Genomic DNA, 26383 nt, shown 5'->3' with positions numbered 1-26383 from the left:
TTTTCATCTCTGACCCTTACGGCAAGCAGCGGCTTACAGAAACCGCCACTCCGTAAATAAAGCCTATAGTGTCTGTAACACATAGACAATAACATGAGGAAATGCTGGCGGTGTACTGTGACGGTGTTACATTTTGGAGAGAATTTTCTTTTATTTTTATATTCATCTCCTTATGTGTAGCTTCTGATTCGATCACACCAGTGGGCGATAATGAAACACATACACACACATTTCGGGGGGTATCTTACTTGTGCTGGGAAAAGACAAATTCCCACCATCCCGTTCATAAGACTCTGCGACTCGCTGCTTCTCGCCCAGCTGGACAGTTAACAAAATATCAGGATTTGCCAAACCACAGTCTGGATGGATAAAATAACAGAAAACAACAATATAGATAAGGGAGCATAGTGAGATGCGTAATATCTGTACTTGTAGTGGCATCATTTATAGACATTACTAGTAAAATGCTTACACAATCCCATTTACTTATATAACATGTGCAGCTAATCATAGCACGGCAATATCAACCCAGATGGCTGCCATTTATAACAGGAAGCGAGTAAAAGTAAAATATTTGTAGTTTTGAACCAGTGGTATATACGAGGGGTGATGATAAAATAAATATATATAAAAAAAAAGGTCAAGCAACCAGAACATTCAAACGGATTGTTTATTTTAATTTTGCTATATTAATAGATTTAACCCTGGGAGTATCATAAAAAATCCTTCTCTCTAAGGGGGAGCGGTATCAAACCTTGGAGAGAGATGTGGAAAGAGATTAGGGAGATTTAGCTAAGTATGGAGAGAGATAAAGGGGGAGAAAGAGAGAGAAAGTACCAACCAATCAGCTCCTGTCACTTTGCAGGCTGTGTTTGAAAAATGACAGTTAGGAGCAGATTTGTTGGTACTTTATCTCTCTCCAATTTATACCTCTCCAAGCTTTGATAAATCTACCCCCGTGTTTGGAAATTGTCCATTAGGAGCTGATTGGTTGGTAGTTTCTCTCTCTCCTCCAAAGTCCAGATTGGGGGAAGACTGGCACCATGTGGTATAAAAGTGTGAGCAGGAACTCTGGAACACACAAAGGGCCCCATTCAATAACGATACATAACTTGTGTAGCGAGTACTAAAGGGGTTATGTCATCCTTTCTATATTAAACAAACAGATCTAAGATTACCGCTGTTCGTCACTGCATCGTCTTGTCATCTTTAGATGGTGAGAGCATTGCGGTCCCCCAAGGGGGATACAGCAGAAGTCTTTCCGGTTTAAGCAAAGCCTTCAAGGCATTATAGGGTCCCTGCCAGGTTAAACAGTCATGCACATGTGCAGACTGACCGTCACACATGCGCAGGACACAGCAGCACGTCACTGGCAGTGACAGGCTGCCAGCAGATGAGTGGAGCACCCTGTCATCAAGGAGGGCATGGCTGGACCCGCCGGCAAGGTAGGTAACGATGAATACAAGTGACCTATTTGTTTGTATCACTGCGATACTAAATGAAATATGCCGCTGGTATTTAGGTTAGTTTATAAATGGGGCACTCCGTCAGAGGTTGGTACAGTGTAAATTCAGGGATGGATGCCAGTTGCTAGTAGATGAGGGGGTTATTAGAGGCTCGCATTTGTCCCTATCTTGCTCTGGAAAAGGATAAAATGACTGCAATTTGCGTGAGAGCTTAAAGCAGAGTAAGCGTTGCGATATACTGGGCTAAACGTTTAGCCCAGGGTGTCGCTAGATCACCTGCGAAACCCATGGCAGACGGTCTCATTCTTACATTTTGTGTATAGGACAACCACAACTTCCCAGGTAGGAGACAGAGGGTGAGCATCAGCTGTGGGCCTCAGTGTTGGGAAGATTTATACAGGCTTTAATAGGAGAGAGAAAAGCCCAGCACTATCTACGCATACAGCTGTAAAATAAATGATCACTGTAGCATAGCCTAGTGAGGAGTTGTATCAGCATACAGGCTCACATCTGACTCATTACCCTGCACCAAAACCTCTGCACTAACTATAGTGTGCAAATACATGCTTGCCAGTACAGACCACAATAGTAAACTTTGTGTGAGAGTTTCCAATAGTGCCCGAGATCTTGCTTGCACCCCTATAATTCAGGTCCCCCAATTGGATGTATGTGGAAACAGTACTGTGTGACGTTTCAGTCACAGTCACATAGGAATAAGTCTATTAATCGCTAGTTGTGGGAGTAAAGATAGTTAATACTGTATGAGAGCTGTTTACATTACCGAGTGTTGCTCTACTCAGTGAGCAGCCATAGTCAAGGAACATTAAGCCCATGTTCCCAGGTCCGCAGTGCAGCTTAGCATGCCCTATGGGCATCCGATACGGAACAATGGGGCAGTTGTATGAAGCTTTGGGAAGTGATAAAGTGCAGAGTGATAAACCACCAGCCAATCAGCTCCCAACTGTCATTTTTCAAACACAGCCTGTAACATGACAGTTGGGAGCTGAGTGGCTGGTCATTTATCACTCTGCTCTTTTATCACTTTCCAGAGCTTCTTCATACATCTGACCCAATGTTCCCTCTGGCTGATTTTTTCTTCCTGTTCAAGTGCAGTTTGCAATAAGCACATACACAATGTACTTCTGAGCAAAGCATACGCCTATTTTATTTCCCCTTTGCACTTGTCTAATGAAAGCATTAAGAGATAAATGAATCACCTTTCTGCTATAGGAACTACCACTGGCTGCTGTAAAGGTTCCCAGACACCTGCGATTCTGTCAGTTAGTTTGCTTTAGTGCAAAGTGGCTGCAAATTACAGCGTAGAGAGGCCCAAAACTATCTCTGATCCTTACTAACACCTGATCTGAGCCAGAAGTTGTCCATCAATACTGGTGAAAAGTGCACTCAGTGAGATGATGACTGACATCACATTGTGTATTCATCCGCTGTTACTGCACTAACCATACCAGAATGAGCAATATCACAATAGCACACATGGGAAAATTTAAAGCGCCAATCTAATTTTTGCAGAGGAAAAAAAAAACAGGTTGGTCTTCTCGTGGCTAAATTGCCTACATCTCGGCACTTGCCGCAACTCGCAATCCATTACATTTGCTCCATGGTCTGTTAGCACGTATGCAGATTGGACGAAGGATCAGACCATCATGATGGGTGACAACATCTCATATGAAAAAATTTTTATTTGCCTGTAGCGTTCAACCGCCTGCAATGCAACCAACAAAAACTAAAAATCTGATTCCATACAAAACCGCCCTTAAAATGAACATTCCTAATGAAGAATTTCATTTATGTAGCAATTGCAATCAGGTGTGACTGTGTTAGTTAGATATATATATATACATATACACACATACATACAGGTTGAGTCTCCCATATCCAAAATGCTTGGGACCAGGGGTATTTTGGATAACGGAATATTCCGTATTTTGGAATAATTGAATATCATAATGAAATATCTTAGGAATGGGACCCCAATATACACACAGAATGCATTTATGTGTTATATACACCTTATACACACAGCCTGCAGGTCATTTTATACAATATTTTCCAAAATTTTGTGGCTCAAACAAAGTTTGTCTACAGACATGAAATACATTTCTGTATTATATACACCCTATACACACAGCCTGCAGGTCATTTTATACCATCTTTTTACTAATTTGTGCCTTAGACAAAGTTTGTGTACATTGAACCATCAAAAATCAAAGGTTTTATTATCTCAGCCATGCCAAAATTCGTCCGTATTTCGGAATATTTGGATATGGGAGACTCAACCTGTATATTTATATATATCTCTCTAACACAAGCTGAAGCTCAGCCCAGGCCATATTTCATAGAATAATCCTTTTCAAAGCACTGAGCCTAATAAAACAGTAATGATAGCACACATATGTAATAACAGAAGCACTCGAGGATTAGGAGTGTGTTATTTATTAGTACATTAGACTGTTTACTGCCCTTATTAAAAAAAAAAAAGAAGATTCTGCTCCACCCCAAATATAAAAGTAAATAAAAAGCACAAACCCCTTCCCACAGCTCACCAGAACCAACAATATCCCACAGCTCACCAGAACCAACAATATCCCACAGCTCACCAGAACCAACAATATCCCACAGCTCACCAGAACCAACAATATCCCACAGCTCACCAGAACCAACAATATCCCACAGCTCACCAGAACCAACAATATCCCACAGCTCACCAGAACCAACAATATCCCACAGCTCACCTGAACCAACAATATCCCACAGCTCACCTGAACCAACAATATCCCACAGCTCACCAGAACCAACAATATCCCACAGCTCACCAGAACCAACAATATCCCACAGCTCACCAGAACCAACAATATCCCACAGCTCACCTGAACCAACAATATCCCACAGCTCACCTGAACCAACAATATCCCACAGCTCACCTGAACCAACAATATCCCACAGCTCACCAGAACCAACAATATCCCACAGCTCACCAGAACCAACAATATCCCACAGCTCACCAGAACCAACAATATCCCACAGCTCACCAGAACCAACAATATCCCACAGCTCACCAGAACCAACAATATCCCACAGCTCACCAGAACCAACAATATCCCACAGCTCACCAGAACCAACAATATCCCACAGCTCACCAGAACCAACAATATCCCACAGCTCACCAGAACCAACAATATCCCACAGCTCACCTGAACCAACAATATCCCACAGCTCACCTGAACCAACAATATCCCACAGCTCACCAGAACCAACAATATCCCACAGCTCACCAGAACCAACAATATCCCACAGCTCACCAGAACCAACAATATCCCACAGCTCACCAGAACCAACAATATCCCACAGCTCACCAGAACCAACAATATCCCACAGCTCACCAGAACCAACAATATCCCACAGCTCACCAGAACCAACAATATCCCACAGCTCACCAGAACCAACAATATCCCACAGCTCACCAGAACCAACAATATCCCACAGCTCACCTGAACCAACAATATCCCACAGCTCACCTGAACCAACAATATCCCACAGCTCACCAGAACCAACAATATCCCACAGCTCACCAGAACCAACAATATCCCACAGCTCACCAGAACCAACAATATCCCACAGCTCACCAGAACCAACAATATCCCACAGCTCACCAGAACCAACAATATCCCACAGCTCACCTGAACCAATATCCCACAGCTCACCTGAACCAACAATATCCCACAGCTCACCAGAACCAACAATATCCCACAGCTCACCAGAACCAACAATATCCCACAGCTCACCAGAACCAACAATATCCCACAGCTCACCAGAACCAACAATATCCCACAGCTCACCAGAACCAACAATATCCCACAGCTCACCTGAACCAACAATATCCCACAGCTCACCAGAACCAACAATATCCCACAGCTCACCAGAACCAACAATATCCCACAGCTCACCAGAACCAACAATATCCCACAGCTCACCAGAACCAACAATATCCCACAGCTCACCTGAACCAACAATATCCCACAGCTCACCAGAACCAACAATATCCCACAGCTCACCAGAACCAACAATATCCCACAGCTCACCAGAACCAACAATATCCCACAGCTCACCAGAACCAACAATATCCCACAGCTCACCAGAACCAACAATATCCCACAGCTCACCTGAACCAACAATATCCCACAGCTCACCAGAACCAACAATATCCCACAGCTCACCAGAACCAACAATATCCCACAGCTCACCAGAACCAACAATATCCCACAGCTCACCAGAACCAACAATATCCCACAGCTCACCAGAACCAACAATATCCCACAGCTCACCAGAACCAACAATATCCCACAGCTCACCAGAACCAACAATATCCCACAGCTCACCAGAACCAACAATATCCCACAGCTCACCAGAACCAACAATATCCCACAGCTCACCAGAACCAACAATATCCCACAGCTCACCTGAACCAACAATATCCCACAGCTCACCAGAACCAACAATATCCCACAGCTCACCAGAACCAACAATATCCCACAGCTCACCAGAACCAACAATATCCCACAGCTCACCAGAACCAACAATATCCCACAGCTCACCAGAACCAACAATATCCCACAGCTCACCAGAACCAACAATATCCCACAGCTCACCAGAACCAACAATATCCCACAGCTCACCAGAACCAACAATATCCCACAGCTCACCAGAACCAACAATATCCCACAGCTCACCAGAACCAACAATATCCCACAGCTCACCAGAACCAACAATATCCCACAGCTCACCAGAACCAACAATATCCCACAGCTCACCAGAACCAACAATATCCCACAGCTCACCTGAACCAACAATATCCCACAGCTCACCAGAACCAACAATATCCCACAGCTCACCAGAACCAACAATATCCCACAGCTCACCAGAACCAACAATATCCCACAGCTCACCAGAACCAACAATATCCCACAGCTCACCAGAACCAACAATATCCCACAGCTCACCAGAACCAACAATATCCCACAGCTCACCAGAACCAACAATATCCCACAGCTCACCAGAACCAACAATATCCCACAGCTCACCAGAACCAACAATATCCCACAGCTCACCAGAACCAACAATATCCCACAGCTCACCAGAACCAACAATATCCCACAGCTCACCAGAACCAACAATATCCCACAGCTCACCAGAACCAACAATATCCCACAGCTCACCTGAACCAACAATATCCCACAGCTCACCAGAACCAACAATATCCCACAGCTCACCAGAACCAACAATATCCCACAGCTCACCAGAACCAACAATATCCCACAGCTCACCAGAACCAACAATATCCCACAGCTCACCTGAACCAACAATATCCCACAGCTCACCAGAACCAACAATATCCCACAGCTCACCAGAACCAACAATATCCCACAGCTCACCAGAACCAACAATATCCCACAGCTCACCAGAACCAACAATATCCCACAGCTCACCAGAACCAACAATATCCCACAGCTCACCTGAACCAACAATATCCCACAGCTCACCAGAACCAACAATATCCCACAGCTCACCAGAACCAACAATATCCCACAGCTCACCAGAACCAACAATATCCCACAGCTCACCAGAACCAACAATATCCCACAGCTCACCAGAACCAACAATATCCCACAGCTCACCAGAACCAACAATATCCCACAGCTCACCAGAACCAACAATATCCCACAGCTCACCAGAACCAACAATATCCCACAGCTCACCAGAACCAACAATATCCCACAGCTCACCAGAACCAACAATATCCCACAGCTCACCAGAACCAACAATATCCCACAGCTCACCTGAACCAACAATATCCCACAGCTCACCAGAACCAACAATATCCCACAGCTCACCAGAACCAACAATATCCCACAGCTCACCAGAACCAACAATATCCCACAGCTCACCAGAACCAACAATATCCCACAGCTCACCAGAACCAACAATATCCCACAGCTCACCTGAACCAACAATATCCCACAGCTCACCAGAACCAACAATATCCCACAGCTCACCAGAACCAACAATATCCCACAGCTCACCAGAACCAACAATATCCCACAGCTCACCAGAACCAACAATATCCCACAGCTCACCAGAACCAACAATATCCCACAGCTCACCTGAACCAACAATATTCAAGTTTTCATTGCTTCCGGCCACTGGGTGGCTCTTCCGACAAGGCTCATCTTCTGGCTGTATCCTCAGGAAGTTGTTGGGGTTAAGGATTACAAAGCCTGTCAGGCAGAGAATAAATGCAAAGTAAATTGATTGAAGTTGAAGACTAATGTTAGATCATTAAAGCGTAGCCACTGATAAACTAAAGCTGGGTACACACTGACAGATACATGGGCCGATCATTTGATCGGCCAATGTATTTGCTGCCCGTCGGGCAGTGTGTACCCGTGATATGTCGGTGAACGTCGGCATTCACCGACATATCGCATTGGCTGTGCTGCACACCGATTGACAGATTTGTCTGCAGACTGCCCGTACACACACAGCGGCAGCCGCGAGGAGGGGGGGCGGGATACACCCCCGACCCGCCCACCGGGTCCGGCCCCTGGGACCCGAGGGCACAAGCAGATGATGGCCGTGCAGTGTGTATGATCGACCATCATCTGCAGATCACTCGATCTGCAGGTATATCTGTCAGGTGTGTACCCACCTTAAGTCGCCTGTCATTATGTCATCCACCCATCACACAGTTAAAGGATTAGCTACATTATATTCAGGCTGTGCCTATACGAGATGAATACAGTGATAACGGCTCTCACCCACCAGCTATTAAATATAAAAGGCTAGCCTTCTGAGATATAAATACTGAGCTAGTATTGTACGTATGAAGTCAGTGCACCATACTATTTGAGGAACTGCACTGGATGTTTCAGCCTCTTACAAAAGCTACCAGCCTGCGCTAATGTATTTATAAAATGAGACTCCGTCAGGAATGGATTCTGTAAGATAAATTATATAGTTTATGTCTAAAGGGGGAAAATTCAATTCTGCAGGAAGATGCCCAGCAGAGCACTTATCTGCCATTTATGGAAGTGTGGTCATCATCTATGGGGGTGCCTTTGATAAAGCTGCAGGTTATATCAGAGAAACAGGTTAACTGGGCCTATTTGACCGCAATATTCTGACCCCAGCCGGCAATGGACCTGTTGTGGAATTTTTATGGACTTATAATTCACCTGGAATAACCATCTATAACTACCTCTGGGAGCACCAGCACTTTACACCATATACCGGAGGGGACAACTACTCTGTATGGACTGGTACCTGCTAAAGAACCCCCCGGATTCACCGACATGGTCTGGCAATATACCATAATAACTGGACAGCTCTCCCTAAAAGTTATGGCAGCTGCCAAATATATTGAGATATATCCAGGAATGAACTTTGATAAATTAACATCTACACACCCACAGAAATACAGAAATTGGTCCAACTACAGAACATATTTGGGGGTCATTGTGGTCTGCCATGTGATCAGTATATCTTTTATTTATGAATGTGTGTCTTTTTCATGCAGTAAGGACGCACTTTAAATTTTACATGAAGTATTAGCTTTGATTTGTCCTCATAGCGCTGTAATTAATTATACTTTATTATTGTGTTACTGGAGAAGGACTAGTCTCCTACCTCTAGCAGCTGCTATTTGAAAAGTACAACCTTTTGTAGCACTCGATTAGGTAATACATATTTTAACTTCTCTTCCCATCGACGGGGGTGCGATAGAAAACTTGCGTGGCCTGCAGGCGCAATGTGCCATTCCGGAGCAGCATATCGCGTCGATGTCGGCAAATTAATTCCCCCCCATTAGTTATAACAAAGAACACAAATACTAATAGAATACATATTTTATAGCATATTTTCTATTACTTTGCAAATAAATGAAGTAAAATTACCTAGTGAAATTAAGATCCCGTGAATTTCTTTAATAACGCCAGTGTACAAGTCTTTCTGCCACCCTTCAAGGAGATTCCACTCTTTATCCGAAAAATAAACTGCAACATCTCTGAATATCACCTAGAACACAGAGCAGAGACACAACGTAAGCCATCAGTGCGCTCTACTGCACAGTGGTTGCACTTCATGGGGTCAATTCTATTCGACGCATTGGGGAGAGTTGCCATTGTGATAGCATAGAAATTCTGCCACGGGCACTGCGTCCCTCGTGGCCTGATTTTGCCGACAAAAATCAGTGAGTCCGGCGGTACCGTAAGTGCAGCTTATAGTTGCCCTTCTAATTGAATCGACCCAACAAACTAAAGCTGGCCATCCACTATACATTTATCTGTCAGATATCTGTCCAATCTGGCTGGTTGGAATGAAAACCAGGTAATGTATGGGAGCAAATGACAGTCGATCATATGGTTTTAAACACTGAAAAAAGGACAAAAAAATGTGTTCAAATTTGTTACATTTGTGTGTTTTATCCAATTTGTTTGAACAACCATTTTTGTCTGTTTTCCAGTGTTTGTGAGCAAATGGACGATTGTCATTGGCTCCCATACATTACCAGGTTTTCATTCCAACCAGCCAGATTGGACAGATATCTGACAGATAATTGTATAGTGGATGGCCAGCTTTAACGTTTCCTTCCTGCGATTTACACTTAGAAAGATGGATATATATATATTCTATTATGTCTCACGGATTTATATCCATTACGTTTGCATGTTTTGGCTCGGGGACTAATGAGACGCAGTTTGAACGTCTTTAACCGTAATTAAAGGATTAGGGGAACCCAACTGTCACTTATGTTTAGTGTGTGACAGGTGTGTGTCATCTCGTTGTGGTTATTAACAAAATCAATTTTGACAATTTGTTTTTACACTTCTCTGCCAAATTACAAGGTGCAGCATGTAGTATGGCCCCCGAATTGTAAAACACCATTAATATGGCAACATTTCTGATAGATTAAGAGCTGTATTCAATGCCGAGCCGCGATACTTTTTCGCGGCCCGGACTTTCCACCTACATCGAGTGTTTTGTAGGCGGGCAAGTATCGCGGCCGTCCCTGCTTTACCCCGTATTCAATTTGAAAGTAGGCGAAAACGGGGCCCAGCGACAGGCGGAAAGTCCTGTCAATTTTGAGGAAATCAGCCTGACACCCCCCAAATGATGCTCTGACATGGGGGTTAGCTATGGTTACCCCCAATTTGGCTTGCTGAAGGTATTTGGGGTTTTTAAACGGGCTTAATAGTCGCTAAATAGTGTTTTTTAATAAGTGGTGCAGAATAGTATTTAGGAGGTTTTTTTGATGAAAATAAGTTATCCCAGCAAATTTGGGGTACTTGAAAATGGGGGTCAGCATATTTGCTAGAGTGAAGTTGAAAAAAAAAAAAAAGGGGGAAAAATCCACCTGCCGCAAGCATAGCGTTCCCTCTAGGCTGTTTTAGCGGGGCACGGCGCCCTGCCCTCCTTCTGGAGGGCAAAAAGCACCCTGCCCTAACAGCCTGCGGGAGCCGTTCTCACCTGCGGGACGCAGTGTCCCGCGGATGGACAAACATGCGGTGACCCGGTCACCGCCAGAGAATAGACGCCGGGCGCATGCGCCCGGCATCTATTCTCCCTTTCTGCAGCGCTTGGGGGCTGCCCGGCATGTCCGTAAGCGCCGGGCACGCCCCCAAGTATGACGAAAAGGGGACGCGTCTTATAGACACGCCCCCTTTTCATAACCACGCCCCCTTTTCGGGCACGCGCACACGATTGCCCTCTGTAGCTCCAGCGCCCTGCCTGCCGCCGGAGCTAGAGGGAACACTAAAGCACCTGCAAAAAACACCTGGGGAATACTTGGGGACCCTCCCATAGTCAACTTCGCTAGTTTTTAACTTTGTCCCCCAACATTTTATTTTTTTCGCCCCCAAAATGAAAGTGATTTTTTGGGGTGTTCATAAGTGTTTTTTTTTTTTTTGACGCAGTTTACCTTTGGGGGAGTGTCTGAAGGCTGCACGGGGGTTCCCGCAATGTTGCACCCCAAAACCCCAATTCTGCACTTTTTGCTGCCTGCTATTCATAGGCAAAACTTTTTCGCCTATTACATTGCATTGACTTTCCACCTAGGCGGAAATCTTTCAAATTGAATACGGGGTAAAACCAAAACAGGCGAAAATGACGTCATCGGCGAAAAGTTTCTGCCAAAAACACGCGAAAACTGACTTTTCGCCTCAAATTGAATACGGCCCTAAATCGGTTAAAAAAAAATGCTAAACAAGCAAAGCGGCTACAATAGGTCTGCTCTCTTTATAGGACACTTGATTTCACTACACGCATATAAAAAAAAAAAAAAAAAAAAAAAACAGTTCCTCGTAGCTGCAGAGACACAGTAAAAAGAACACTTTTTATAAGTATAAAGCCGCCTTTTCAGAATTACTGTTGGTTAAGCCCAACAGAAGCAGCCATTTTGTGAGACTGCGGCCTATCATGTCACAAACGCCTTGTGGATAGGCTGTTGTATCATCCCACAAAATTACAGTACTTTAATTACAGTAAGGGAAGCCAATCCCAGGTCCTGGACATTTTTCCATCCAAAAAATACCCGGAATTATACATTAAACCGGTTATTACAGGATTCAAAAACACACTGTGGTTTGAGCTGGGGAAAGTGGGATAATACTTTTACCTTCTCAGTTCCAGTGACATGATCTGGTCCTCTCACGCTCTCCCAGCTGCCCGTAGAATAGATGGAGTCGCATGGCTCAGTTGCTCTCAGTCATTGATAGGCTGGGAGCGCAATGCGCGATGACATCATCACTGTGCAGCGTGCTACCAGCCAATCTGTGACTGAGAGCATCTGCCTCACAGGACCCCAGCTCTTCTGCTACAGGTTAGCCTGGAAGAGGAACGGACAACGCACCTGCCGACAAGAGAAGCCCCTCCTGACCACCTCCGTGTGACTAATGTAAGTGAAAGGGAAGGGGGGAGAAAGAAAGCAGAGGGGGGGGGTGGGGGGTTATGTGTGTGAATAAGGACACCTATGTACAATTTAATCCCAGGATTGATATTTTTTCAAACCCAAATCCCAGGGTCACAGAGATGCAGTGAGATCGTCTTCCAAAACTACAGTCATAGTTGGAAAACTGAGGTGGTTATAAGACTACACAATACACCCCATATCCAAGAGGATGAGCCTTTGCTTTAGAGACATGGAGGGACGCCGGGAGATATAAGTACCATGTGTAAAAACAGAGAAATGAGGACGGTTGGTTGTTGAAAACATGATTTACAAGATGCCAGTAGAGAACATGTGGGTGATTTTTACAGTGGTTAAATTAAAAAGGGCACCATTCTACCGTATATCACATATGTAGTACATCAGAAAGTCAGCCACATATATATATAAAAATGTATTAAACACAATAAATACCTAGATATAAATTTACTAAGCAATTTTCGATGTTTAAATGCACACATCCACTAGAAGATTAAATTAAGGGATTGAACGAGAACGGTATCGTTTGAAAATACTTTGCAGATTGTTTAAAAACTGTCTAAAACGACCAGCGATGCGCTTCCCCGCTGGATGTTTAGACATCTATCATCGTACAAATATGTTGTACAACCAAACTATATCGTCAGGTTCAACATGTTTGCAGATGACTGATGTGCCCTCACTGAGCGACTGCTCGTTCAGTGTAGGCACATCACAGACAGAAAAATGAGTGTACGATTACAATGTTGTAATCGTGCAGTCTTTTGCCTGTAGTCTAGTGGAAATCGGTATGAAATACCGCCGGGCGCATGGCCGGCGGTTCGATTCCCGGCAGCGGCAGGCCGACAGATGCAGAGTTCCTGGCAGCGGAAGCCCGACAGTGCTGGAAATCCCAATCGTCCATAAGGTAAGGATAAACTAACCTAACCCCCCCCCTTTCCTGCTGCCTAAACCTAAGTCCCCCAGGGAAGTGCCTAACCCTCCCAGGGGGGTGCCTAACCCTAAGTCCCCCCCGGGTACCCTAAACCTAAAACCCCGCGCGGCTGTCCGCTCGCGGCGCCCGGCATCCCTTCAATCGGGATGCAGGGCGCCTGTCTCCTGGCGTCGGGAAAATGACAGGCGTCTACATCTAGACGCCCGGCATTTCACCCTCGCCGGGATATGACAGTCGGGAAGCCAGCTGTCGGTATTAAGGCAGCCGGTTTCCCGATTGCATCCCGTCTAGTGCAGTGGTCGGGGAACAGGGGTAAATTACCCCACATGGGGTAAAAATTTTATTCCTGGGGGTAATGGACGGACAGCCGGGCATGCATATGAATCATTCTGTAATATAGAATGATTCATATGCATGCCCGGCTGTGCCGCAGGGAGGCTCTAAGCCGGACGCCCGCTGAGATATTACCAGCGGGCGCCCTGCAGCGCCGCGTTAGCCGGAGGCTGGAGTTCTCTTCTGAACTCCAGCTTCCGCCTCTCTCCATGCGCACTACGATAGAGATGTCATGACGTCTCCCCCATAGTTTCGAGGAGCAGCTGAGCGGACAGGACGGTGGCAGATGCAGGAGCGGGAATTAAGGTAAGTGTTTTTTTTTGTACAAGCGGCACTACAGGGGCATTATATGGGGGCACTAATACAGGGGCATTATATTGGGGCACTACTACAGGGGCATTTTATGGGGGCACTACTATATGATTTCCTTCCTTTCAAATCAAGGGGTAACGTCGGCGTAACTAAATATATTATGGGGTAAAAGGTAAAAAAGTTCCCTGACCCCTGGTCTAGTGGATGTGTGCCTTTAGCCTGAAATTTCAAACAAACATTAGTAGAGTGTCTCAGCAGGGAGCAGCGCACCCTGCCCAATTTCAAAATGCGCCCTGCCCTTATGGTGGCGCCCCACTGAAACAGCCTGCCCTCAGCCGTTCCCACCTGCAGGTTAGAAAAGTTGCAGTTTAGCTATCACAGGCGGTAATTAGATGGCGTACGCATGCGCACTGCATCTATTCACATTGAGAGCTTGGGGGCAGCCCAGCATCTCCCTAAGTGCTGGGCATGCCCCCTCGAGTGCCGAACAAGGGGCGTGGCTTCCCAAAGTGGTTAAGCCCCTATTCCGGGAGCGTGCACGCAGAAGTGCACCTTCCTTCATCAGACAGCGCCCTGCCGCTGTTCACCCTTCAGTGAATACTAGAGAATGACAATTAAAAAAATATACGCCATCTTCTGCTTTTATTATCATCGCTGTTTTAGATTTACAGCTTAAACATGACATTTAGCTGGAGAGTAAATATACACCATTATTTCATTTGTTCTGCACATTACAAATCCCATTGGCATCCTACCGTAGGCGATACATGGCCGGCCATGTCTGTACTCTTTCCTTCTTCTAATCAACCAATAGGTGGGTGGAAAACCGTGAGCTTGCGTGAAGATTGGCGCAAGGTCCAGCAACGGACAACTCTTAGTGAAGCCTACAGAAGCACAGAAAGAAAGAAGAACGTGACTTTTCCGGTCACTGCAAAAAAAAAAAGAAGAAAAATAACTAAATTTACTATTGGATCGAAACCCAAAAATTCAAATGTTCTAAAGTTATAGGTCATAATTTCCTGGAATCACAGATTTTTTTATACTAAATATTGATCTTTGTCTGTTATTTATCATGTTTAGTTGAATAATAAAACTAATGCAATGATGCAATTGATCAAAGCAACCTTAACAGTGACTACATTTTAGGGAAGGTCAAATAAAACTTCTTCCTAAAATGTAGTGTAGGTCTCTCTGACCAATCACAGCATGGCATTGTTCTATTTTGGTACATTTGCATATACAAAATGTTGCACTGTAACACCTGCCATTGGCTCGTATACCGAGTACATTTGCTCTTGAACTTCCCACTTCTTTTCCTTTTGCAACTATCCGAATCAGAATAAACTAATTTATGTCTAAAAACATCTCATCAATAAAGTAACTCTGCGCAGGTAACTACAGCAGGAAAGTAAGTGGGGAAATAGAAGCTGACTACTTTGTAGCCTGGCAGGTGAGAATCATGTTGGAGCATCTGCAATACTGCAATGTGAGTAGAGTAGATTATTCCTAGGATGTTTGCTTACTGAACATAAATAAGCAATTTAAAGATAAAACTGTTTGCTCAACTGCTTCATCTGTTTGTAGTTTAAATGGAGTTTGTTTATGCATTTTGACTGATTTTAGTTGTACTGGGAACACCTTTTGTTGCACTGTTCTCTGTGCGCCAGATTTCATGACTGTCCCCGTATATTGTATGTGAATACACGGCCGACTATAAAGTCACCAAGTTCTGAGCGCTCATATTGCTCCTTTCTTTCAGAATTCTGCCTAGTTGTTATCATGGCTGTCTCCTTGTCTGGATGTTACGCTCTGTACCTGGAAGGTGAGTGCACTTAGGAGCACACAGCTTTGCAGTGCTGGTATTAGAGCGGACAATAAGGGGCTTTCCATTTTTGGGGCTTGATACTTCCTTCTTTCTGATTTTCCCCCTAGGTTTCATTAACTGTCTTATAACTTGACGACATCAACAGCAAGGGCTGCAACATAAATTGAGAGTGTTCTTTTCTCTGAAACTGAGATAAAAATAAAAACCCGATAAATTATTTGGATATTATAAATCATAAGAGTGAATGGTTTTGACAAATTAAAAAGCAGAAAGATTAAAGGCTCTAGTATGGCCTTCCATGCATTGACAATCTAGTGATTTGGACAAGTGAGGCTGCCGACCATAGCAACCAGATCAGATTCTAGGGGGGGAACTCAATGGTTTGTGAGTAATGGGCACCCATGGAGCATTACTCCTGAAGTGACGAGCAGAAATTATTGAAAAGTCCAGGTTTTGGGCGCCCAAACTGTTGGTTAGTGCCCCTAAACAAGACTTTATAGGCAGGTTTAGCCGATTTACACGAAAGGGCATGGATGCAAAACACAACTGAATATCGCAGCCCAATCTCCCGGCACTGTAGACAGGAGATCGGGTGCAAAATAACATTTGTAATAAAACATCTTATTGGTTGCTGTGGGCAGGTTGGAAATGCTTTTCCTGTTCTTGGATTGTGCTGCTGACCCATTAGAAAAGTAGAGAACCACTTGCAATGTTGGCATCACATAGTTCTTGAGGAATGAAATCAACTTGTGAAACAGATGTACAGCTCCTGTATTTTGTATTAAGTGCTCAGATATAAAAACTATTAGATTTAATTTGGGTCCCTGTAATACACTGCAATCAGATGTACTATCGCCTGACCGTCCCGGTTCTGCCAACGTCGTGGTCAGGAAATCGGGGATATTCAACATCTTGAAAAATCTCTCTGGCCCGATCCTGAACCTAAAATGGATGGAATCGGAGAGTCAGAGATTTTTTACATGTTGAATTTCCCTGATCCGCCGACAGATCACCAATCATCGATGGCTGCTGATACACAGAATGGGGAATCGGGGTCCCTTAACACTCCTCTTCCAATCTGTTTCTTTAAGTGTTCAGTACCTGGACAGTTGTTACATTCATGTAAATGGCACGCGGGAGTTTGTTTTGCCAGGCATGTTTTATAATCACTCATATGTGATAGGTCATCCAACACCATCTCCTGTAACTTTTCTCCACTTACCTTTAATTAGAATGTGTACCGCTTTCACCTGCTAAGACATAGGACCTATTCTCTCTGCTGGGCGCTAACTTTTAAACAGTTCACGTTCCCTACAGGCCAAGCAGAGTTAGTCCTGTCTGAAAATGACTGACAGGTCTGAGCTACAGCATTCAGCTGAAAAGGAGAAAAGTACAGATGTTGCCCATAGCAAGCAGCCATTTTCTTTTCATTTTCTAGACCAGGCCTGGCCAAACTGAGGCTCTCCAGCGTTGTGATACTACAAGTCCCAGCATACCCTCCCACCGATCAGCTGGTAAAGCATGCTGGAACTTGTATTTTAACAACAGCTGGGGAGCCAATGGTTGGCCAGACCTGTTCCAGACTATACGAGATAATTGATAGCTAGAATCTAAAAGTTTGGTATTTTCTTCCCTGTGCAAATCACTATACTGTCAAGGCATGCAAGGCTAGGGATAACCACCAAAGGGTTAACCATTAATGTTGCTTTACATCGATACTAGAGAACCATTGATGATTTTCCTTGCTGTGGGACTGGGCGGGCCAATCAGGGATCAGCTGATTGTTTTCAAACAGCAATAGTACGTAATTAATGCTAAACCAGGCTTGTTTGACGTTTCAAATCTATCGGTTAAAGCCACCGATCGACAGCTTTCAAAAACCGATGGATAGTAAATCTACCACCAACTCCCTACCAATACCAGGATTTGCCTGCTTCTACATATAAAAAAAATAAATAAATTATGGTTTATAAGCCAATTAATTTGCAGTTTATTATTTTTCAATTTCAAAGAACACAATTTTCAAATAGAAATAGTTTATTGGATTTTTCTTTTTTAATTTCAAAGAATAAAATTCTCAAATTATAATATCAAATGATAAGAAAATACAGCCTTAGATTTTTCTGCATTCGAGGACAGTAAATGAAATCAAACAACATTTTATTTAAAAAAATTGTTATATTTGACTGCAATACATAACAAATCAGAAATGTTCAAGTTACTATATACAAAAAATAAAACATCCCAACTAGAAATTTGGACAATCTTAAAACTTTGAGTAATAAAAACATATTTTTAGATTTTATTTTTATTTTTTGGGGAAATTGTTTTTAAATGTGCGGTATATAAAATTAAAGCATGTTATGTTTTGAACAAAATGTTTTTATTTTAAATATTTTAATCCCGGCCTGTGAAAATTAGGTTTCTGTATGCTCTCAAGTGCCATAATTTGCGCACTTTTGATATATTCAAACCCTTATAACAAAACCAACATGCGTTTTTATAGATATTTAGGGGGGTATTCAATTTGGAGTGAAAAGTCCAGACTTTTCGCTCCACATCGGAGGTTTGGCTGGGGATAAAGTATTGGGTGCGTGTCCTCTTATCCCCGTATTCAATTCCAGAAGCTGCGGTATCGGAACGCGGCGGAAAGGTAAGTATGGAAAAAAAAAATCAGGGAATTTTCAGGAAATCATCCAGGGACCCCCTAGTGATATCCTGACATGGGGGATCATTATGGGTACCCCCATTTTGGCCTGCGGAAGGTAAGTAGGGTTTTTAAATAGCCACAGCAGGTGCATAAATGCGCCTGTGAAGAAGGGGTAAAGCATAGCACTTTTTTTTTTTTGCAAAAAAAAAAAAAACTAACTAGTTGCATCAAATTTAGGGTACATGAAAATGGGTGCAAGCATATTTTTAAGTCCTTAAAGTGCATTTTTGAAGACTACTACTACCCGCATTCTTCAAAACACCTGCCGCATACATGGGGACCCCCCTGAATCAGTTAAGCTACTTTAACACTTTGTTCCCCTATTTTTTTTTTTTTTTTAAACCCCAATCAGGTCGTTGGTTAGATCGTTTGTTCCGATTGTATAGTTTTTGCAAGATATCGTTTGTCCAGGAGTGCTGGTGAGTTGTCAGGGGAGTTCAAGGGAAATAGGTGACGACATTGCATCTTTTGCGAGTCGTCTTGTTGTAGGCACCTTTAGATAGTTTGACCAAAAACTTAAACTAATGGCTCCAACTTGTTATGTAGATACTGATATGCAAAAGAGAGGATGAGCGTGGGCACCAAATGTCATGTTTCCTGTACATATTGGGCATTTATATTGGAGAGCAGCTCTTTATAACTGAGAACGGGGCTTCTCTATTTGGTAGTAGTAAAGGTAACAGACTACAATTCATAGACAATATAATCCATATATGGACAGTGTTTTCAATAAATAATAAAGTCACTTTCACCATGTGAAAGGAAGTGTAAACTAGACACAAATACAAAGTGAAAGTACCATATATCAGTCACGATTCCCTTTAAAAAACAAAAGGGAATCTGCTTTGTTGCTGTGGACCAATTGCAAATATCAATGTAATAATGTGAACAAACTGCGGCAGCCACATAACAGTAATAGCAGTGGAAGGAAACCAGACCTCACTCAGCCAATCAGATGCAGGCGAGAGTCGCACTTATGTGCTTGCATTTTGTACTATGGGTCGAGCACCTGCGAATTATCCGCCTCCTAGCAGTTGCCTACAGGTGTGGATTAACAGATAGACAGTAAAAAGGTCGACAGTGTTTAGATAGACACCAGATGTTAGACAGTCAATAGGTTGACTGGGACAAAAGGTCAACACGTCAGAAGGTCGACATGTACAAATGGTCAATAAAAAAATGGTCATGATTTTTTTTTGTTTTTTAGCCCTAATCTTCACCCTAACCCTCCCCTTGGAACCTAACCCCCCCTAACCTCCGGGGTAGGTGCCTGACCCTAACCCTCCAGTAAGTGCCTAACCCTCCCCCCCTGGTGCCTGACCCTAACCGTCCCTTCTAGTGCCTAACCCTCCAGTAAGAGCCTAACCCTAAAAAAACAAATTGTCGGGGTAAGTGCCTAACCCCTAAACGTCGGGGTAAGTGCCTAACCCTAAACAACAACAAAAAATCATGTGTTGACCATTCTGGCTGTTGAGAATTTGTACCTGTCGACCTTTAGTGTGTCGACCTTTTGTCCCAGTGGACTTAATTGAGTGTCTAACATCTGGTGTCTATCTAAACATTGTCTACCTTCTTACGGTCTGCCTATAGCCCGAGACCCGTTGCGTACGCATCTTTCATATGGTCACAATGGGCTCGATTCAATTGACCGCGATGTAAATAGCCGCAGGAGATAGCTCCCGATGCTATTCAATTCTGTGCAGTGTTTAATCGGAGAATGCCCGTTCTTGCGACTAAACACCCTGTTTAAGGCGCGAGAACGGACATTCTCCGACCTAACTTCCCGGCGTGATGTTGTTTTCCCGGCGCTAAGGGCAGAAAACAGCATTGCGCCTGGACTTTTGTCGGATTTCTGCTCGAATCCCCGGAGGGATGCGAGAAGAAATGCTTAGTCTGGGTTAGCAGTGCGGTGTATTGAATAACTCCGGGAGCTTACTCCCGGCGCTATTCACATCGCGTACAATAGAATCGAGCCCAATGAGTACCAGTTACAACAGGGACAGATGCCTAAGAATTTTGGTATGCATGCAGAGTAGTATAAAATTCAATTTATGGGTTAAACAAATCTACATGTGCCCTTGTATCAGGTCTCTCCTGCTCTGGAGAGCCATGCAACTTTAAAGTGGTACAGGTTGAGTATCCCATATCCAAATATTCCAAAATACAGAATTTTTTTAGCATGACTGTGATAGTGACACCTTTGCTTTTTGATGGTTCAATGTACACAAACTTTGTTTAAGGCACAAAATTATTAAAAATATTGTATAGAATTACGTGCAGGCTGTGTGTATATGGTGTATATGAAACATAAATGCATTCTGTGTTTAGATTTAGGTCTCATTCCCAAGATCTCTCATTATAGTACGCAAATATTCCAAAATACAGAATATTCCGCTATCCAAAATACCCCTGGTCCCAAACATTTTGGATATGGGAGACTGTGGTCTTGGGTTCATTGCCCGCCATCCTGTGTGAGCAGAGCAGGAAACATCGGAGATCTGCACTAACCATCGGGTTAGCGGACATTTCTGAATCAGGCCCACATTTACTGCAGATACTTCCACTTTCAGTTCTGATAAAGATGTTAATAATTTATTGGTACAAATCGCTAGATGTCAATAAATGGTATCAGCTCCTCACAATGCGATTTTAATAGTGAGAATCAATACAACAAAAGATGAAAGCGTCTGTTCCTGAGGTCAGTATATTCCAGTATTTGAAGCAGATGGTGTAAAAATTGCAGATAATGAGAACCTGCTACGTAGGCTGCAAACTTAAATGTTCTGACTGAAATATGAACTAATACACCATACTTTTATTTTTCTACAGATGTTTTACATTAGTGAGAAGCACTGAAAATGCCCTTTTTCTTGTTTATGTGCATTAATATGGTCTCGGAGCTGGGATGCTGGTCGGTATGTGATACACCAAGAGCAGACATTCATTTGCTAATATGACACTAGAATATTTTGTAATAACAAATATATACAATTTCTACTGTTAGACGTCTAACACAAGTGAGTGAGAGCGGGATACAGCCTGGTCACACCAATGAACGTGAGAGGGCGGACCTTGCTGTGCCGTGCATTCACTGAAGCTGAGGTTTGTAGTAATATAAACGTTATTGTATGCCTTTAGCCATTTCAGTGTATGTTTTACACAGAACAGCAGGTTTTGATTTTAAAAGTCAATAACTCTGTGCAAGCCAAGTCATTAAATCTGTAAAGGTGGAACGTTCCCTCCCTACCATACTGAAGTCATACTGAAGTATCAGTTGCCGTTACCTATGATAGCCCAACATTATAGGGTGTACACATGTCCAGGTTTGCTAGACTTTGTACCATCTCATCTCAGAAATGTTAGGACTTCAATAAAACCAGACCAGCAGATGAGACCGGTTTTCTTGCGTGCATTCACACCATTACAATATCTCACCAAGAGGTTGTGAACCTTATGATCTGCAAGACAATTGTATAGGTGTGTACCCAGCTTTAAACCACACCAAAACATCAAAGGGCGGTATCCAATTGTTTTCATGGTCCGGATCTCCTGTCTAAAGTGACAGGAGATCGTAGGGCACTATTTAATTGATGCCCATTTTCAGGCTGATCGTGCCCATAGTGTACGAAAAGTGCTGTTGGGAGCCCAAATAGGTAACTTTTCGCCCATTTCAGCTCGCACCCTCCTGGTGCTGCGAGCTGAAATGGTGTGCCAGCAGCTGATCGCGCTCAACAGGAGCAACAATTGAATAGCTCCTGTTGGGCGCGAAACAATTGAATACCGTCCATAGTGTGAAGCAACCTGATGACATGCTCATATGATAAAAGTCACATCATTATTGGCGTCATAGGTATTAACAGGATAGTTCACAATAATGGGACATTATAAAGATAGGTCACCAGCGATGCTGCAGGTTTCCATTCGTGTTTGAAGTAACAGTATTTCTGTTGCTGACTAACTGCTCCTATGTATAGGTTAGTTTACACCTATGTAGTCTTAATTCACTTTTAAATGCTTTAATGATAGAAAACATTCTCCCGCTATATGCTTTATTGTATTAGTGTTCATTCTAGCCCCTGCACCTCTAACAGCCCCTGCAGTTCCTCTTTCCTACCTGGGGTGTCGCTCTCTGCTCTGGTGCTTCTAGCACACTCAGCTGATGCACAAACTTCTGATATACAGACCAGTGTGTGCTAGAAGCAACCGAGCAGAGAGCGACACTCCAGGTAGGAAAGAGGAACTGCATGGGTTGCGAGAGGTGCAGGGTGCTAGAATGAAGACTAGGGGCCATATTCAATTTGGAGTGAAAAGCCGTTCTCTGCGAAACTTTTTTGCCGATGATGTCATTTTCGCATTTCACACTTATCCCTGTATTCAATTGTAGCGTCTTTTCGCCGATGCGAAAACGCAATGCAATGTAATAGGCAAAAAAGTTTTGCCTATGATTACCCGGCGGAAAAAAGTGTAGAATTGGGGTTTTGGGGTGCAGAGGTGCGCAAACCACTCTGCACCCTTTGTACACTCCTCATGACGCTAACTGCATTAACAACTCTTAAAAAAAACAAAGGACACCCCAAAAAATCACTTTGAAAATGTGGGCGAAAAAGTTCAAAGTGGGGGTACAAGTTCAAAAACTAACAAAATAGCATTTGGGGGGAGGGGTCTACAAGTATGGGGGAGGTGTTTTGTTGATTGCAGGTGTTTATTTTTAGGCACTTTTTAATGCTTGACTTTAGCGATTTTTAAAATGTGCTTGCTTCCATTTTCATGTACCCCAAATTTGATGGGACAACTTATTTTTCCAAAAAAACTGTGGTAAATACTATTCTTCACCACTTGCTCAAGGATGCTAAATAGCACCTATTGAGACCATTTAAAAACACCAACTACTTTTACCAGGGCTATTCGGGTTAACCCCCATGTCAGAGCATCTTTTGGGGGGTGTCAGGCTGATTTCCCCAAAAACGACAGGATTTTTCGCGGTTTTCGTCGGGTCCCGTTTTCGCCGATTTGAAATTGAATAGGGGGATACGCGGGGACGAGCGCGATAAGTTTTCAATCACTCCAAATTGAATATGCCCTACATATCCTGGAGTGTGGGAAATAAAACAGCAGGAAAACGGAAGGATGACTTAACACGAAGGGTATATTTACTAAGAAGCCGTCACTTTTCTACGGTCCGGGCTGCGGTATATAAAAGGGTAAGAATATTAAATAATCCTGATTTTTTTTTACTTAGTATTACTGGCCTTTTAAATCCCGCGCCAAAATAATCGACAAGTGGTGATTAAATATACCCCAATGCTACACTGACGATATCAGTCGTCTTTTGCTATTTACATTGATAATTTCATTCATTCAACTTGAATGGGATACGGCTTAACACAAAGCAACATAAAGGGGGTAATTTAATTACATGTGATGCACGGACAATGCAGGCGAGCATTTTACCATAGGGAGTGCAAAAAAAAATGCACAAAGTTAAGCAGTCGTATGTATGGAGGATGCACACATTGCATGTGACCAGTATCTCCAGATGGGACATGACATTTTACATTGGATGAATGACTCCTTAATGCACCAAAAGTATACAGTATTGTGATGTGGATGTGATTCAGAATTTTGGGACTATTTTAAAATCATAAAATAAACACTTATATACACAGAAATCAAAATAGATATAACGGGAGAAAAGGTGCAAATTTGTTAATTTATTGCAAAGCAGAGCTAGTATCTATAATCTTCATTAATTTATATAGCGCCAGTCATATTATGCAGCACCGTCAAAGAACATGTAATCATTCAGTAACTGCCCCAGAGGAGCTTACAGTCTAAATTTCCCATAATACACTATGGGCCAGATTCAATCTCATTTCTGCCTCACAGCACTGAGGTCGTGGGTTCGATTCCCACCACAGCCCAAACTGTGTGGAGTTTGTATATTCTCCCTGTGCTTGCGTGGGTTTCCTTCGGGTACTCTGGTTTCCTCCCACACTCCAAAAATATACTGGTAGGTTAATTGGCACCCAACAAAAATTAACCCTAGTGTGTATGTGTACATGTGGTAGGGAATATGGATTGCAAGCTCCACTAGGGCAGGGACTGATGTGAATGGCCAAATATTCTCTGTAAAGTGCTGCGGAATATGTGTGCGCTATGTAAATAACTGGTAATAAATAAAATTTCTGCAGAAAAAAAGATTTAGTCAAATTTTTCTTATACACCAATACACAAAAAGGGCAGTTGTGTGACGGAGGGACAAGCACTAAGGGTAACCTGAAATAGAGAAGTGAAGACAGGCAAATGTAAGGGATGAAAGTACATAAAGCAGTATATGTAGTTCAATAATAAAAGTGCTATTAGCCATTACATACACATGGGTCATATGAAGTAGACCGATATATAAGGGGCTGGCATTATGCAACGCACACATATGAGATAAATGTGAAGGATAAACATTAAAGGCTCGATTCTATTCAACGCGAAGTGAATAGCGGCCGGGAATCAGCTCCCGAAGCTATTCAATACACCGCGCTGCTAAGCCAGACTAAGGATTTCTTCTCGCATCCCTCCGGGGATACGAGCAGAAATCCGACAAAAGTCCAGGCGCAATGCTGTTTTCTGCCCTTAGCGCCGGGAAAACAGCATCACGCCGCGAAGTTTAGTCGGAGAATGCCCGTTCTCACGTCTAAACACCCTGTTTAAGGTGCGAGAACGAGCCTTCCCCGACCTAACTTCGCGCAGCATTGAATAGCTCCAGGCGGTCCCGCCGCTGACGATATCGCTGGGTACGTTTAGGGTGTACCCAGCTTAATACATAAGTCAGGTAGATATACATTGGATACAGTCAACGAGATAGAGGATATAGTTCATTGGCAGAGAGAGAATATAGAGAAATTACACATTAGAGTAAGAGAAATAAAAAGATTAAAGATAGATATCGCATAATAATAGATATGCTTACAAATGTCAAATGTAGAGATTATTAAACAGATAAGACAGACACTAGATAAAAAGTATATGTATATACACATACACTTGGGTTAGATAAATTATAACATGTCTATCTATATGTATATATACACACACACATATATATGTATATATATATATATATATTATATACACACACACACATACATATAGCTATATGAGTTAAATGCATAACACAAGTGTTGGTGGAGGTGAGCAGTGCTGGCACACAGAGATGGTGGGGGCAGGCATGGCACCCTGACAGAGGAGACCTGGGGGCACACACAGCTGCTCCCAGTGGCCCAGGCCTGGTCCCTGCAGCTCAGACTGGGAGTAGGCGGGGCCCGGGATTTGGGAACCTCCGGCCAGTCAGGAAGGAGGAGTGTTGCCCCGGGCAGAGGGTCAGGCTGCGGCCGGCGAGCCCGGAGAGGGAGGGACCCAGGTCCCCACTCTTTACTCACCGCACTGACATCACCGAGCCCGGGACTGGCAGCCGCCACACAGCAGCATTCCCATCTGCATCCTTCTCCTACTCCGGAGTCATCGGATCCACATCCCAGGGAAGAGATCCCTCCGCCCATTGGGATTGAACGGGGGGCTCGGTGATGCGCCCAGCGCTGGCCGTTGGGTGTGTTGCGATCACGTCACTAACGTCAGCTGGTAACCGTGCGCAGTGCTGACATGTAGTCCCCTCTGTGTGAGACAGTGAGAGTGAAATGTCAGAGCCCAAATCTGTGTCCCAACTGTGCTCGGCCCCAAATACACTGGCCCCTGACCCCTCTAAGCTTCTTCCCCTTGAGGGTATGGTGTGTGAGAGTAAGCTGCTTCCCTGGCT

The 26383-nt window shown here is 43.6% G+C and overlaps 1 protein-coding gene across 2 annotated transcripts in view; it reads right to left on the bottom strand.

The window, feature by feature from the left end:
- The window catches only part of LOC148509593 (uncharacterized), a 51644-nt gene extending 25519 nt beyond the window's left edge, over positions 1 to 26125 (bottom strand). Inside the window, exons 1-5 of one of the 2 annotated variants that reach the window (XM_088442872.1) lie at positions 26010 to 26125; positions 14797 to 14969; positions 9434 to 9554; positions 7646 to 7759; positions 249 to 359 (exon numbers count right to left, since the gene is read on the bottom strand). In XM_088442872.1, coding sequence (XP_088298998.1) covers positions 249 to 359; positions 7646 to 7759; positions 9434 to 9554; positions 14797 to 14820 — 370 coding nt within the window. In that variant the 5' untranslated portion in view covers positions 14821 to 14969; positions 26010 to 26125. The remainder of the gene's footprint in view (positions 1 to 248; positions 360 to 7645; positions 7760 to 9433; positions 9555 to 14796; positions 14970 to 26009) is intronic. The other variant, XM_088442873.1, reaches the window with a different exon arrangement.
- Between the last annotated feature and the right edge of the window lie 258 nt (positions 26126 to 26383).

The sequence above is a fragment of the Taudactylus pleione genome, unplaced genomic scaffold, assembly GCF_031769625.1.
Source record: "Taudactylus pleione unplaced genomic scaffold, aTauple2 ptg000318l, whole genome shotgun sequence".
NCBI classification, from domain to species: Eukaryota; Metazoa; Chordata; class Amphibia; order Anura; family Myobatrachidae; genus Taudactylus; species Taudactylus pleione.
The sequence above is the reverse complement of the archived record's forward strand: the minus strand, read 5'-3'. Positions and strand labels throughout refer to the sequence as shown.